Below are 15,755 nucleotides of genomic sequence, written 5' to 3' on the forward strand. Positions count from 1 at the left end.
TGATGGGACTGGGCGACTAGATCCCTATGATACTTTGGCCACCTTTTGTGGTCGTGAAGACTCTCTAGTCGTGTCCTGGCCACGGGATCGACGACCTCGACTCTGCTGTCTAGAGTGTGAACTTTGCGAGGTCTGTCGGTTGGCTTCTCTTTCTTGAGAGACTTGCTATTGAGTCATCTCAATAAATATGGCTCGATCAAGTGCCTCTCGATAAGTAGTAACAGGAAATCCAGACATCCTGATCCGAATATATGTTGCCAGTCGCTGTGTAAAGTGAAACATACGGTCTGAGTCCTGAGCAACCATATGTGGGCAAAACTCAGCAAGTCTGCTAAATTCTGCACTATAGTCTAGCACGCTTCGGTCACCCTCTTAAGACTCATGAACTCCTGGCGTCGAGCAACACAAAATGCTGCAGGAAAATACTGTCTCTCGAACGCCTCTCGAAAAGACTGCCAAGAGATAATCTGATCCCCAAAGACTGTCTTTTGCATCTTCCACCATGTGGATGCTTGTCCTCGAAAATGATAAGCGGCTAGCTCTACCTTCTCTGTGTCTGAACAGGACATGTATCCAAAAGTGCCCTCAATATCCTCCAACCATGTACGCGCCACCCAAGGATCAGTGCCTCCATGGAACAGCGTAAAACGATCCTTTGCTGAACTAGCAAGCAAAGGAATACGGGCCTTTTCCATAATAAGCGATGCTGTAGGAATGGCTGGTACGGCTACATGAAGATGAGGTCAATCACGGGCAACCACGAGCCTTTGGATCAATGACTAGCACATAAGGGAGACATTGACCTCGGCTATCAGTAGTAGTGGCACGCTGACATGCACGATCACGACCGCGACCACTACCACTGTCGCAACCACGACTGCGACTACGGGCATGGCTACTACCCCAACCGCGACCACGGGCTCGTGGCATTGCCTATAAAATCAAATGAAAATTTTCAATAATCATTTATAATCAAGATAATTAAAACAAAGAATGACCCGTAAATCCTATAGCTCAGAGATACAACTCGACTTGTATAAAAATTCCTTTGCTCGAGAAGTACATAAACTGAAAATAAAAATCTTGAAATAAAGCCAAAACCCACGAACAGAAAACGAAAAACCGGGCTCTGATACCAATAAAATTGTCACGCCCCTAGAGGAGTCCCTGCCAGACAAAAATCCAGCAGCATCTCCCCTGTACCGGTGACAATATGAAGCATACATACATACATCACAATATATAAACATAAACAACATATTCATCAGCCCACACAGCTGGAACATACATAAAATAGAAACAACATAACCACGAAATGTATCAACTATATATATATGTCATAGTTTTCATAGACTACAATTACTATACAGAAAAACGACATCTGTAACAAAATTTCAAAATGTAAATACAGCGAAACAAAGTAAAACAAACCAGAAAATCAGCACGTCAAGATCTCTGAGCAACTCTATGAAAGTCCAAAATCAACTATAATATCAAAAGGATCCCTGTGTCTGCAAAACTGGAGACCAAGGATGTAGAAAATTAGCCAAATGGCTAAGTGGATACTCAAGAAAGATGTGCATGAATTTAATCTTATTGAAGAAGTCAAGGAAGTAGAATAAATCACCATCTTTTGTTACAACTTTAGGATTATTCTTAAAGTTCTACATTTATACATATATATGTATAATCATCTTCTCATTATCTATAATCAAGTAAAATTTTTAGATTAGAGTTTAGGATCTTCACCTTATCATCACTTGTCATCATTAATAAAATCAATTCTTCAATCTTATTATTTAATCACTCAATTATAAGTTATCAGGGTAAGATCAACATGTATATCAATAGTCTGAATCTGATAAATCAACTAAAAAGTGAATCACTGGAGCCAATATCATCAGAGTGAAATATCATATGGATAGGCTAAAAGCCTCCTCAGAGTATAAAACTGTCGCATACGTCATCTGACGTACGGGCTATCAGCCCTCACCGATGGAAGACATACTAAACACTAACCGATGGTTACATCACACCAACACGCCTCGGGTGTACGGTCAAGTACTCTGGACCGCGACCGCCGCGCTACCACAATAACATGTGGGCGGTCCAGTACTCTAATATAGAGCTATGGTATAAAGCTAGACTCATAGTCTTCACTTTTTAATTCTTCATTTACTATCTTTATTATTTCACCTTTATGATTATATTCATCCATTTATCATGATTATTCTCTTTTCATATTTAATGGTCAATCAAGGTAATATTTTCGTATCAAGTCTGTTAATTTATTATTATAGGGTTCACAGATAAAAAAAAACTACAAGTATCAACATATAGAGTATCAAAAACATGAAGTATGAAAGGTCAAGCAAGTCAAAAGAGACAAGGTATCAACAGAAGAGTAATTCAGAATATTTCTTTAATTTTAAAAACAACCCTTCCCATATCAATCCCAATATGAACCCACATATAAACAAGAAATAATATCAATTATTTACCCTCCAATGATTTAATTATTTAATACCCATTTCACTATTTAAGTATCATTTTAATTCCCATTTTTGAAAACAATGATACAACATATACATAATACAATTTATATATTTATTCATGCACAAGGAAATATACAAGAGTAGATGTATCCACCTTATATACAGCAAAATCTGCGGGTGTCGGCAGGTCACCGCGCTCCACTCGAGCTCGTATCTACAAAATATAATAACTCGAATAATTAAAATGATAATAAACTCATGATACAAAAATCTAAACATGATTTACGACTCGAAGTCATTAGATCATTATTTTTGATCTCGCTATCGCGTACCACTTCGCATTTCTAAATGAAATCTCTGTTCTAATCTAGATAACTCTCCTAACTACACATCAATTAACCCAAAACATAAAGTATACCTTCTAAGGATTTTTCTGTGGCTGCTGGAAATAAGGGCAGCAATTAAGGTTCTTTGTTGGCAACTTCGGCAAGCTGCGGCGAGCTCCGGCGAACTCCGACGATGATGCCAAGAAAAGGACAGCAGCTAGGGCTACTGTTGGAGGAAACAAAAGGCAGCAAAAATGCTGCTGTTGGTGGGGGAAAAAGGAGAGAACAACTAGGGTTTTGTTTCCTCTCTTTTCCCGGTGGTTTGGCGAGCTCCGGCGAACTCCGAGGAGCTCCAACAGTGCTGCCGAGAAGCTGAGAAGAGGAAGCAAAGGAGAAAACAGTGCTCTGCCCTTGCTGGGAGAAGGAGAAGAGGTGCGGGAGGAGAAAACGAGGGCTGCTTGAGAAGAAGAACGGGAGAGAAATATGTCGTTCGTCGCCGCTAGAGAAGAAAAACGAAGAAGAAGAGAGGGGGAAGGGTTTGAGGCGTCGGTGGGGAAGAGAAGAAAAAGGAGGGGGTATGGGAGAGGGTTTGTGCACGTGGATGGCATGAGTGAATTTTTATTTTTTCAAATACTTAACAAAAGAATTAATTTTCTGGTGAACGTTGTGCCTGATGTATAATCTTGATCTTTTTTTTTTCCCTACAAATGTCTTGTAAATATCATTCTTAAATTAAATACTTAAGGTGTTCTTATTATAATTTGTTAATTGTCTAATTTCAATTATCTCAATTCGTTATATATATTTTTAACTATTCGTTATATATATATATATATATATATATATATATATATATATAAAATAAGTCAAGGTATTAATTTGATTTGCATTTCTTTATATTCAAATATCACTCGAAAACAATAAATATAATTCCAAAAATTATAATAAATCTCACTTATTAAACCCAAATACATTTCATATTTATTATTTAAATTCAAACGCTCTGTTTATTTATGATTAATACGGTAATTTTTAGCAGATGGGAAGCGGCGCGCCATCCCACTCCTTCAAGCACTGGAGCAATGGATCGATCACCTTCCCCTCGCAAATGGCGTCGAACACCTTCCCGCATTCCTCCCCCGGCGACCGCACCTTCTCCCCCGTCAAAAACTCCGTCCCGAGCTCCTCCCGCACCAGCCGGTACAGCGGATACGATCGGCACTGCGAGATCCTGTTGGGGATCGCCGCCCTTCCGCCCTCCACCGCCGCCCTTGCGGCCTCCATCTCCCTCGGCAGATGCTGCCTCAGCTCCTCCTCGAACGCCGAGATCTTCTTGAAGATAACGCTGCTCTCCTCGCTCCCCTTCTCCTCCTTCAGCGCGTGCTCCACCAGCACCTGCCGCAGCTTCCCCATCAGTGGGTACGCCGCGCTGCAGGGGTCGTCGGCGTAGGCGAACACCTGCTCCCGCTCCACCGCTTTGATGAGGTCCTTTTCGCAGAACCGCGCCGGGTGGAGCTCGCCCCCCGCGCCCACCGTCAGCGTCCGCTTCGCCGCCTGGATTACTGCTCCCTTCGCCGCGCTCCTCAGGTTCTCCTCCAGGTGCCGCAGGTCGATCGCCTGGCAGAGCGCCACCAGGTACGTCGCCGACATGAGCTTCAGAATCTCCACCGCCTCCGCCGTCTTCCGTGCCGAGATGAGGCCCAGCGAGTTCACGTCTTGGTTGTGCTGCTCCGCGCTCTGCACGTGGTTCGTCACGGGGTTGCCCAGGAACTGGAGCTCCGAGCAGTACGCCGCCATCGCGATCTCCGCCCCCTTGAACCCGTAGTCCAAACTAGGGTTCCGCCCGCCGGAGAGGTTCGACGGAAGCCCGTTGTTGTAAAAATCATTGACTAGCTCTGAGAACTGCGCGAACATTAGCTTTCCGATCGCCGCCAATGCGAGGCGAGAGTTGTCCATGGAGACGCCGATGGGCGTTCCCTGGAAGTTGCCGCCGTGGAGCGCTTTGTTCCGAGATACATCAATGAGGGGATTGTCGTTCACCGAATTGATCTCCCTCTCGATCGATTTGGTGGCCGCGCGGATGACCTCGATTTGGGGGCCGAGCCACTGCGGCGAGGTGCGCAGAGCGTACCTATCCTGCTTCGGCTTCTGCAATGGGTCTTGCTCGTGGAGGCTCTTGGCCATTTTCACGTAGGCGCTGCCGTCGAGGATGTGCTCCATCACGGCGGCGGCCTCGATCTGGCCAGGGTGGTGCTTCAGCTTGTGGGTGAGGTGGTCGGTGAATTCCGGTTTCCCTTGCATCACCTCGCAGAAGACGGCCGACGTCACCTCCGCGAGAAGAGCGAGCACGTTGGCCTCGAACAGGACCATCGACGCCAAGCCCGACCCCACGGCGGTGCCGTTCACCAGCGCGAGCCCCTCCTTAGGCTGCAGCTCGAAGAACCCGCCCTCAATGCCGGCGAGCGTGAAGGCCTCGGCGGCGCCGACAACCTCGCCGTCCGGGCGGACTGCCTTCGCGTTCGGTCTCCCCGTCAGGATCCCCGCGATGTAGGACAGGGGGACGAGGTCGCCGGAGGCGGTGATGGTGCCGCGAAGCGGCAAACAGGGGGTGATGCGCCCATTGAGGAGGCTGGTGATGGCTTCCAGGATCTCAAACCGGATGCCTGAGTAGCCCTGGAGGAGCGTGTTGATCCGCACCAGCATCGCCGCCCTCACCGCCGGGGACGGCAAGGTGTGCCCTGACTCATCGCCGTAACCGAATATTCCGGCATTCAAGAATCTGCACCAAGAAAGATTCCATTTTTCAGACAACAGTTTAATTCAGGAGAGAGGAATGATTATTTATTTATTTATTCATTTATGAACCTGATGAGCTCATTCTGCAAGGCGCCTCCTTGCTTAGTTCTCCGGTGAGAGGTGGCGCCGAAGCCGGTGGTGACGCCGTAGCTGTCGGTGCCCTTATCCATGCTTTCCATCACCCACTGGCTGCTGGCCCGGACGCCGTCCCTCGCGGCCTCCGACAGCTCCACCGTCACCGCCGCTGCCTTGGCCACGCCCGCCACCTGAGCTACCGTCAAGGTCGCGCCTTCCAGCCTCACCACCGGCCGCCTGAACTCCTCCACCATGCGCTTCACCTCCTCGAGATGGTTCCCGGCGAGCGACGCCGCCGCCTTTCCCCAGTTCAAGGGGTCGTCGACCTTGAGGCAGAGGCCGTTAATGCCATGTGCTGCTGCGGACTCCATCTCAAACAGAACCTGGAAGAGCTCGAGCTCGAGGAATTGAAGTAGCCGAGGAAGGATGCCATCTCCGGGGAGAATCGGAGCCTTTAAATAGGAAGAGCTGCGTGGTAGTTGGCTCCCGAGCCTCCAACAACCCCGAAACTCAGGTTAGTGCAAATTCACAACACCATTTCTTGGTAGTTTCCTCGTCATCGTAAAGAAATGAAAGTGGATTAAATCAATCAACCAATTGAAACATTTGAATCATGGCAATTACCACAGATTTTGGTTGGTGGAATTTTAAATTATATTCTCACACCGAGACCAGCCCATCCATAAACTGAGCAAGGGGTTGGTGTCTTTGCATCCACTGCACCACCCAATCTTTGAGTCAAATCTCTGAAAGAGTCATCCTGCTTCACACCTAACTGTTAGTCTTTAAACACGCAATTTCTTCTCATTAAAACCTCATTTGTCATTTTCTATTGGGCGTATAACTTTGTATTAGGACAAGTTCCACGAAACTTTCATCTTTGTTTACTCACCCCTACAATACGAATGTAACCGAGTTTATGTTAAGGTAATTAAAGGTTTTAGAAGTTACGGCCTTAAGTAACCTCTAAAATTATTAGAAAAATTATAATAATTTTATTTATGTCAATTGTGGTGCAACTACATGCATGTTTAATTGCATTTCAGACATGGTCTTATTCTTCGTGGAACATGTGCTGGAAGTCAAGTGTAAACTAAAATGAAAGTATGGGGAAATGGGAAGGTCAAACGGCCGACTGGTTTTGCCTTCCCTAGTAGATTCTCCACTAGTACTTTGACTATGACTTTTGACTAATTAAAGTGAGCCCGTCAACTCTGAAACAAACTAGCTATAGAGACAACAACACGTCATCGAGCAATGCTATTGCGCTCTCGTGTTTGAATTGGGCTATATTCTGGTGCACATCCTCAGACTCAGTCACCAGACAAGGCTCAAGAATAACGACTCATCCTGCGGCGTTATTCCGAGCTCAGCCATGTAATTCAGTGCTTCCCGAGTTTTGGAAGCTCTCGCGACATCATCGCAGAGGCCAAGCATGAGAGCTGCAAATGTCTTCTCGCTGAAGCTCAGGCATGACCTTTGATTATGATGTTGTAGGAGATCGGATATGGAGCAAAAGCAGCAGCAATCATTTCGTCGAATGTCTTCTCAGCAACATCCATATATGCTCTTTAACCGTGCTCAACCGCTGAGAATAGTGTTGTAGATGATGGTAGCCGAGCAATTCCATGCTCCTTCATGCCAGCAAAGAGGAGGGTATTGCATGTGGAGGGCGGGGGCAGGAAAGGCCCTATGCAAGAATGCCATTTGATACGTGTAATGGTGAAAGCATCATAGGATCAAATAGTCAACCGTTTTGCTGACAAGGTGATCAAAGCCAGATCTGACTAATGTGGTTGATCTTGTCTAAAATCTAGAGAGATGAATGGATACGTGTCTACCACCTCATCCTTTGAAGAAGGAATTGATATTTTGATACCTATTGTTAGATCGAAAAGAATTTAGATTTTTCTATTTTGGACGTAAGCATTCATGGTTTTGCTCTTGGACTTTACCTAAAAGGTCTCATGCCAATAGAGATATCTTTTCTCTTATAAACCTACGATTTTTCCCATGTGTTTTCAATATGGGACTATGTTTGTAAAATTACAATCCCAATATCTTTTGCTTCTTGGTATATCATCACCCACTCCGACTTTGACAATGGCGGTCGAGAAGTGCTCCGCCTACAATATGAAATCTTTCAAAACTATTGTATCGTCCTTCCTTCTCCCCAACACCGTCCTTATCCCCCCCCCCCCCCCCCCCCCAAGGTATGTCACTTTCTTTAAAAGTCAAATCTTATTCGATTTGAGCTTTCTCATCCCCTCTTTTATTTATGAGATAAGTTACTACTTTAATCTTCCCCTCCAGTAGCTTGCACGGAACTCTTTCTCACAATGTGCAGGATGCTCATTTTGTTCGCCTTTATGGTATTCCCCTGACTCCTTGCAACTTTCATTATTTTTTCTACCCCAAGAAATCGGAGCCTAGGGTCTTTTTGTTACAATCTCATCCCAAGGCAGTATTCTTTAAGGATCTACATTCTTCAAATAAGGGATGAAAATATCATTTCTTTTTTGTTCAAATGACGACCAAGTCTGTTTCCTGGCCGACCGAGTGGCAGTCCGCCCTTTCCCCCATTCTCGTCCTCGGGAACTGTAAGCATGTCCCGACCTTCATCTCTGTCTCGAAGAAGCTGACCAACATACAATTCAAGGTCCCTAAGTTGCTGCGCGAGGACTTGCTCTACCTGTTCAGACTTAGCCCCATTCGAGTGTCGCTTCTTTGTTCTTTTGGTAAACCTTGACAACTTAGCCATTATCTTATCACTCACTAAGATATCTTTTGTTTTATTTAGTGGATGCCTTTTTCAAGGCCCTGGTTTCTAAGCATATCCAATTGGAAGATGAGGAGTTTACTCGGCGGAAGCAGATGCTTATGGCCGAGAGAAAGCAACAGTCGACCGACCCCACTATTGAGGCGTCCAGTAGTCGGTGACTAAATCTAGTGCGATGATTGCTATGGAAGAGGTACCTTCCGACCCTCTCTCAGCCTCTGAAGATTCTCCTTCTAATGAAGCTGAGATGCCTTTGAAGAGGAGATGTAAATGGCGTCGACTCGTCCCTTCTACCCAAGTTCCCGAGGGGCGAGCGTCTCCAATGATGGTGCCTTCACCTTGTCTTACACCAATCCGAAAGGATATCCTGGCTCAATCTTCCGAGCAAACTTTACTCGCTCTTTCCTCCAACAATCTAGTCTAAGAGGTCACATCCTAACTGGTCGGCTCTATGGTTGCTACTTCACATTCACCATCTGCTCTTCCCATTACTCCTCTTGATGAAGCTTCGCACGCCACTGCATCATCCAATGAGCTAAAAATCCTATACTAATTCTTTGTCGTCTATAATTTATCATCTGTCCAGACGATAGCTTCTCCATCGACTCTCCGACCAGTCTACGGTCGAATATTATTGAAGGGCTAGCTAATTGAGGCCTGGGAGCTAGCTATGATCTGATCGGAGGAGTATACACCGACAAAGATGGCAAACGGATACTTGCATGCCTTGACCTGTCTAGTTATGACTACTCACTAAGTAGACTTCTCACCTGTCTAACCTCCAGTTACGGCTTACCCTTACCTAATCTCTAATTTAGTCATCTAGTACTGACTAGACTTCTCTTCCAATTGGATCAACACTCAGTCAACTATATTAGTATATTTTCAAACATTAAAATCCTAGAGGTCGATTGCACTAGCAATCTCCTCATTTTTTATATTTGATAATTTCCTTAAGTTATTCTTGGGTCTTAAGGGTTTTATACAAAAAAATTAGGGGACTCAGAAATAGCTAACTTAAGGTCACTCTTCCCTTTGACACACATAAAAAAAAAACACAAAGTACCTAAGGTCCATTAGATTTTGTACTAACAATGACTTTAGAAAGACATAATCAAGATATATTTTAAAAAATATTTCGGGAATTTGAGATATAGCATTATTTTCAAAAAACTTTAAAGTACTTAAAAATAATTGTTAAGTACATGAATAGTGTTCATAAAAATTTTCAAAAAGATTTTTCAAAAAATTTCAAGGAATTTTCAAAGATTTTTCAAAGTATATGTATTTTTGAAAATTTTTCTACCAACATTTAGGAAAGGATCTTGAAAAAATAGTTCAAAGCTTGGCAAGATGATTTTTTAAATATTTTCAAAACGTTTTACAAGATTTTCAAAGAGTTTTCAAAAATAGTTTCAAAAATTTGCAAAACTAATTTTTGAAAGGATGTTTAATCTTTCAATCAGGACTCCCCTTCAACTTGACACATCCTTATGAATCTTTGTTAACCATAAAGAAAACTTCCTATATGTCTTAAGGGTTGATCCAAATTTAAAAAAAAATACCAAAGCTATTTTTCAAACTTTTTCAAAAAAAATATTTCAGAATAATTTCAAAAGTTTTTGAAAAATATTTTTTCAAACATTTTTGTTAAATAATTTTCAAAATATATTTGTTAATGAAAACATTTATTTGTAGAAAATTTTTGAAAGAATTTTTTAAAATATTTTTGAAAATTGTCAGAAGATTTTCTAAAATTATGTTGAAATTATTTTGTCTAAAATTTGAAGATAAAATTTTCAAGATATTTTTTAAAAATATTTTGTTTGAATATCTTCTCAAAATGTCTTTCAAATGAATATCTTCCTTAACTTAACATTTTCTTAGAAAACCCTTATTAACCACAAGGATTACTTGCGTATGTGTCTAGGGGTCTATAAGTTTATGGTTGACTTAAAGAATCTAGACACTAAGTGTTCGTCAACATTCATTTTTAAAAGTGTATACTTTTGAAAGCTATACAATCAATCATGAATTAATCTCAAAATTTACATTTTCTAGCATCTCAACCATTCTAGATTTTTAAACATGCTATCCTTATATGTTTAAAAAGATGCTTAATATGTTTTGTCTAAGGTAGAAATAATTTTTAATTTTGGATTAAAAATTCTAGCTTAAATAATCCAAAAGTAACCATGAATTACGTTTGATTAATAAAATTGCTTAAACAAATCATTAATTAATTATGGATTAATTAATTATTCCTGAAATTTGAATTAAAATTGATCTCAGATTATATTTAAGTTAAGTTTAAGATTATTTTCATATTAAATAATTTAGTTAAATTAATTTTAAATTAAGTGAATTGATTAGTTATTAATGTATTAAGTTAAGATTAAGTTTGAATTGTTGAGTTTGAATTAAGTTAATTGGGATCAATTAAGATCTTTCAAATAAATTTTGAAATAATTAATTAATTTATATTAAGATTAATAATTATTAAATTTTGGGTTTAATTTATGTTTAAATTTATTTTTTTAAAGATGTTAATTAAGTTAAAGTTTTAATTAAGTTTTAGTTATGTTTCATGTTTAGTTAATCATTTAATTTAATTCTAATTTTTAATTATGATTTAATTTTAATTTTAATTTTAATTTAGTTTTAATTATGATTTAAATTAATTAAATTTGTTTTTATTTATTTTTGAAATAATCTATAAAAGATTTTTAAAATGATTTTCAAAATAATTTTTAAAAGAATAGTTTTTAAAATAATTTTTTAAAAGATTTTTTTAAATGATTTTTAAAAGGTTAAAAAAAATAACATGATTTTTAAAAGTTTTTAAAACAATTTTTTAAAATGATTTTTAAAAGTTTTTTTATTAAAATGATTTTTAAAAATTTTTAAAATAATTTTTAAAATAAATTCAAGCTGAAAAACAAATGATGAGTCTACATTGACTTCAGGAATTTCAATAAAGCTGGTCTAAAAGACTGTTATCCCCTCCCCGCATTGACTAGATGTTTGATTCTACTTCAGGAAGTGAGCTTATCTACATGGTGGATGCATATGAAAGCTATCACCAGATACCCCTCTCCCCTGAAGATCAAGAAAATGTTACTTTTATTACATTCTACGATACATTTTGTTATAATGTTATGTCATTCGAGCTAAATAATGTAGGATCCATTTATCAAAAGCTTTAACAAGTTTTTAAGCAACAAATCGGAAGAAATATTGAAGTCTACGTAGATTACATCTAATCAAGTCCGCTTGAGTTACCTATCTGATCTCAAATGTTGAAGAAAATTGCAACACCCTGAGGTAGTATGGGCTCAAGATGAATCTAAGCAAATGTGTTTTTGGAATCAAAAGTGGTCTCTTCCTACGTTACATTATGATTGAGCAAGGGATTGAAGCCAACCTAGAGAAAATCCAAGCACTCAGAGATATGGATCCACCTCAAAATCTTAAAGAGGCACACAGATTGGTCGGTCGGATCACAACTCTCTCCAGATTTATATCTTAATCGATCATTGGAGCCTCCCCTTTTTCAAGATCCTTCACAAAGCTACCATGTTTTAGTTAGATGAAAGTTGTGACAAAGCCTTCGCCGAGCTTAAAGATTACATTGCAAGTCTACCCCTCCTCTCCAAACCTTAATAGGAGAGCAACTCTGGGTATATTTGTTTGCTATAGAGGGAATAATTGGGACTGTGTTAGTTAGAGAAGAGGGTAATGTACAACAACATGTGTATTTTTTGAGCCACATGTTAAACAAGCCGAATGACGATACACCACATTAGAAAATCTGGCCTTCGGGCTGGTCTTGATGGCTCACCAATTAAGGCCCTACTTCATCTCTCATCCAATTATAGTCCTCACCAATAGTCCGCTTGGCCGAGTGTTGATCAATCCAAAGGCTTTTGAAAGATTAATTAAATTGACCACATAGTTAAGTGAATAGATATACAATACAAGCCTCGATCGGATATCAAAGCTAAGACCTTAGCTGATTTTCTCACTGAAGTCCATTATCGAGAACCAGAGAGCACTTGAAAAATCTCTGTGGATAGATCTTCCACTCAGTAGGCTAGTGGTGTCAGAATTCTATTAATTCTCCTTGCGAAGATGTATTACAGCTCTCCGTTCGGGTAAACTTTCATTCTTCCAACAATGAGGCTAAATATAAAACTTTGCTAGCTGGTCTTTAGGCATCCAAGCATGTGGGTGCTACTTGGATCATCATTCACTCTAAATCCCAACTAGCAGCCCAACAACTGGAGGGAAATTTTGAAATCAACAATTAACGATTGAAAAAAGTATGTAGAAGCTTTTGAAAAATTAAGGAAGAATTTCAAGAAGTGACCCTGAAAAATATTTCTTGAGAAGAAAATCAGAAAGCAGATGAATTAACTAAAATAACTAGCTCCTTAACTATTTGGTTTCTAGATGATTCAGTTACACAGACCCTATTTATAGATTATGTTGATTAGCAAGCTACAATAGAAGTACAAGATGGCTGGCGAGATCCCTTAACCTCATTCCTTAAATAAGGAACTTTGTCGACCGACCTAGAGCAAGCTTGACTATTAAAAGGAGGGTCACCTGATTCACTTTGATAGAAGGCCATCTATACAAAAGAGCTTTCTCTCAACCATTGCTTAAGTGTCTTAGACCAGAAGATGTTGATTATGTTCTCCAACAAATTCACCAAAGATGCTTTGGAAATCATATGAGAGTAGAATATTTTTGGTATACTCTACATGATGACTTGCTCAGCTAGTAGCTACTTGCCTTCGCTATCAGAAATATCAAAATATCCCATGTCATCTGACCGAGCCTTTGAAGAAGTCTACAGTCTCCTACTCCTTTGTTCAATGAGGAATGGATATTGTGGGCACATTTCCAACTACACCTAGTCTGAAGAAATTTATACTAGTGGATGGAAACTGAAGCTCTTGCAAAAATTATAAAGGAAGTGGTTATAAAGTTTCTATGGAGAAATATCTTATGCAGACATGGAATTTCTCACAAGCTCGTCTCTGACAATGGTTGGCAATTTCAATGTCGTAGATTGCGAGAATGGTTTGAACACTTTGGTATTCTTCAAGCCTTTACTTCCATGGCTTATCGCTAGAACAATGGCCAAGTCGAAGTTACCAACCGAGAGATTATTCGGGGGTTAAAGATAAAGCTTGATCATGTTGAAGGTAGCTGGATTGATGAATTGCCAAGTGTTCTATGGGCTTATCGGATTACTCCATGTGAAAGCACTAGGATGACTCCTTTTCATTTGGTTTATGAAGGAGAAACAGTTGTTCTTATGGAAGTAGGCGAAGAATTCACTCGACGAACTTTATATGATCAAGACAATTCCGATTGGCGGCTCTTAGAATTGGACCTTATCAATGGGACTAGGGAAAAAGTGGTCGCTTGGCTTACTGCCCATCGACAACGGATGCATCAAAATTACGACTGAAGGGTCATCCCTCACCTTTTTCAGGACGATGATTTAGTATGGAAGATGATCAAGCCTATAGGAGACGTCCATAGGCTGGAGCCTCCATGGGGTGAACCTTGCTAAGTCATTCAAGAGCTAGATCGATTGTGGAGCGCCAACTACTTGTATCAAACTTGAGGGTATCCCTATACTTTCTTAATATGCATTTATCAACATATATGCTTCTTTTATGTTAATGAAAAATCCAAGATAGCCTCGTCCTCATTCGAGATAAAGACCATCTGATCGGTACAAAGATAATCGTGTTTCCTCGAGCCAAAGACTTAACGTGTTTCCACGCACAAAGATAATCAGGTCTCCCCGAGCCAAAGATTTAACGTGTTTCCACTCACAAAGTCAATCAGTTTCCTTGAGTAAAAGACTTAGTATGTTTCCACTCACAAGTCAATCGAGTTTCCCCTAGTCAAAGACTTAGCGTGTTTCTATGCACAAAGATAATCGGGTCTCCCCGAAGCAAAGACTTAGCGTGTTTCCATGCACAAAGACAATCGAATTTCTCCAAGCCAAAGACTTAGTGTGTTTCCATGCATAAAGACAATCAATTTCTCTAAGCTAAAGACTTAGCGTGTCTCCACGCACAAAGATAATCGGGTTGCCCCAAGTGAATGACATGGTATGTGTTCACACATAAAATCAATCATTGTGCGCTCAGTACCAAAGCAACCGCTGCTCGATTGGCAACAAATTTACAGTTACCCACTTGGCATCAAGACAATCAAGATCACCTAATTCAAAGACTTAAGTGTGTGAAAACGATTGGGTTTCCCTGACTCCAATACTTGGCATATTCTCACATGTGAAAATGATCAAGATCAAGTTTCCTCGAACTAAAAACATCGTCTCTCGCTAAATATCAAGATTTTTCAATAGGATGAATAGATTAGCAATAAAGAGCCGAATTCATTAGAAATAATAAATGAAATGCCCAAAGACATTACAAAAAAGTTCACAAAATAGTTTCTAAAAATTACAAGTCACAAAATCAAGCAAAGTTTGGAAATGCATCGTCCGGAATGTTAGTATAAATCTTTTAAAGGTTTTTATAGTCTTCTGGGAGTTCGGCTGTCAGGTGTCCTATCTCTCAAAGTTGCTTTATGACTCCTTCAACTTCATAGGTGAATATTTTTATAATATGTTCATTAAGGAGGTCATAGAACTTCGTTGACCTAGGCATTCAATTCTTTTTGCCTCATTTTGATCGGCTTCTCTCGCCTTAAAATTCTCAAATTTGGTCTTCAAGGCCTGCAGTTCGGCCTCTTGGTTCTGAAGGAGCATGTCTTTGGCCACCAGCTTGACCTCTTTCCCCACCAGCTCTGACTCATAATTTTGGCCTTTCCCCCTATCTCGACTATAAGAGCTTCAGTCTCAGTTGTCTTCTAGTCCAAATTGGCTATAGTTCGTTGCCTCCTTTGCTGCTATAACTTAAGCTCGGGCTCGGCTGTCCTTATGCTAGCTTGGAGTTCAACATTCTATTTCTCCAAGGCAGCTATTTGATTGGCTGCCTCTTTCTTTGCAGCCTCGAGGTCCCCTATCGCCTGGTGCAGTCTTGGGTCATAACCTCTGCTTAAAATTTGGGCACTTCAACCTTAGCCTCTTTTGAAGCCTGGCCTGGTTGGGCCCAAGCGGCTTCTAACTCCTCTTTTCGTGTCTCTATGTTTTGATTGTTGGTGCAATATTCCCTAGGTCAAAGTTGACATGGTTGACTGAGCTTGAATTGGGTCAATCTCGAGTCTTGATGTTTCGATTTCGATGTTTGACAA

At 40.5% G+C, this 15,755-nt stretch overlaps 1 protein-coding gene across 1 annotated transcript; it reads right to left on the reverse strand.

Annotated features, from left to right (window-relative positions):
* Window positions 1–3,748: 3,748 nt before the first annotated feature.
* On the reverse strand, window positions 3,749–6,134 carry LOC122051562 (phenylalanine ammonia-lyase-like). The gene is made up of 2 exons (XM_042612753.1): window positions 5,687–6,134; window positions 3,749–5,600 (listed from the first exon to the last, which is right to left on the reverse strand). The coding sequence occupies exons 1-2, from the start codon at window positions 6,061–6,063 to the stop codon at window positions 3,854–3,856; spliced, it is 2,124 nt and encodes a 707-aa protein (XP_042468687.1). The 5' UTR covers window positions 6,064–6,134; the 3' UTR covers window positions 3,749–3,853.
* Between the last annotated feature and the right edge of the window lie 9,621 nt (window positions 6,135–15,755).

Source organism: Zingiber officinale, chromosome 3A, assembly GCF_018446385.1.
Source record: "Zingiber officinale cultivar Zhangliang chromosome 3A, Zo_v1.1, whole genome shotgun sequence".
Taxonomy (NCBI): domain Eukaryota; kingdom Viridiplantae; phylum Streptophyta; class Magnoliopsida; order Zingiberales; family Zingiberaceae; genus Zingiber; species Zingiber officinale.

Coding starts and splice junctions, on each gene's coding strand:
- LOC122051562 (XM_042612753.1), bottom strand. CDS start 6,063: ATGGAGTCCGCAGCAGCACATGGCATTAACGGCCTCTGCCTCAAGGTC. Junction 5,601..5,686: donor TTGCAGAATGAGCTCATCAG/GTTCATAAATGA, acceptor TTCTTGGTGCAG/ATTCTTGAATGCCGGAATAT.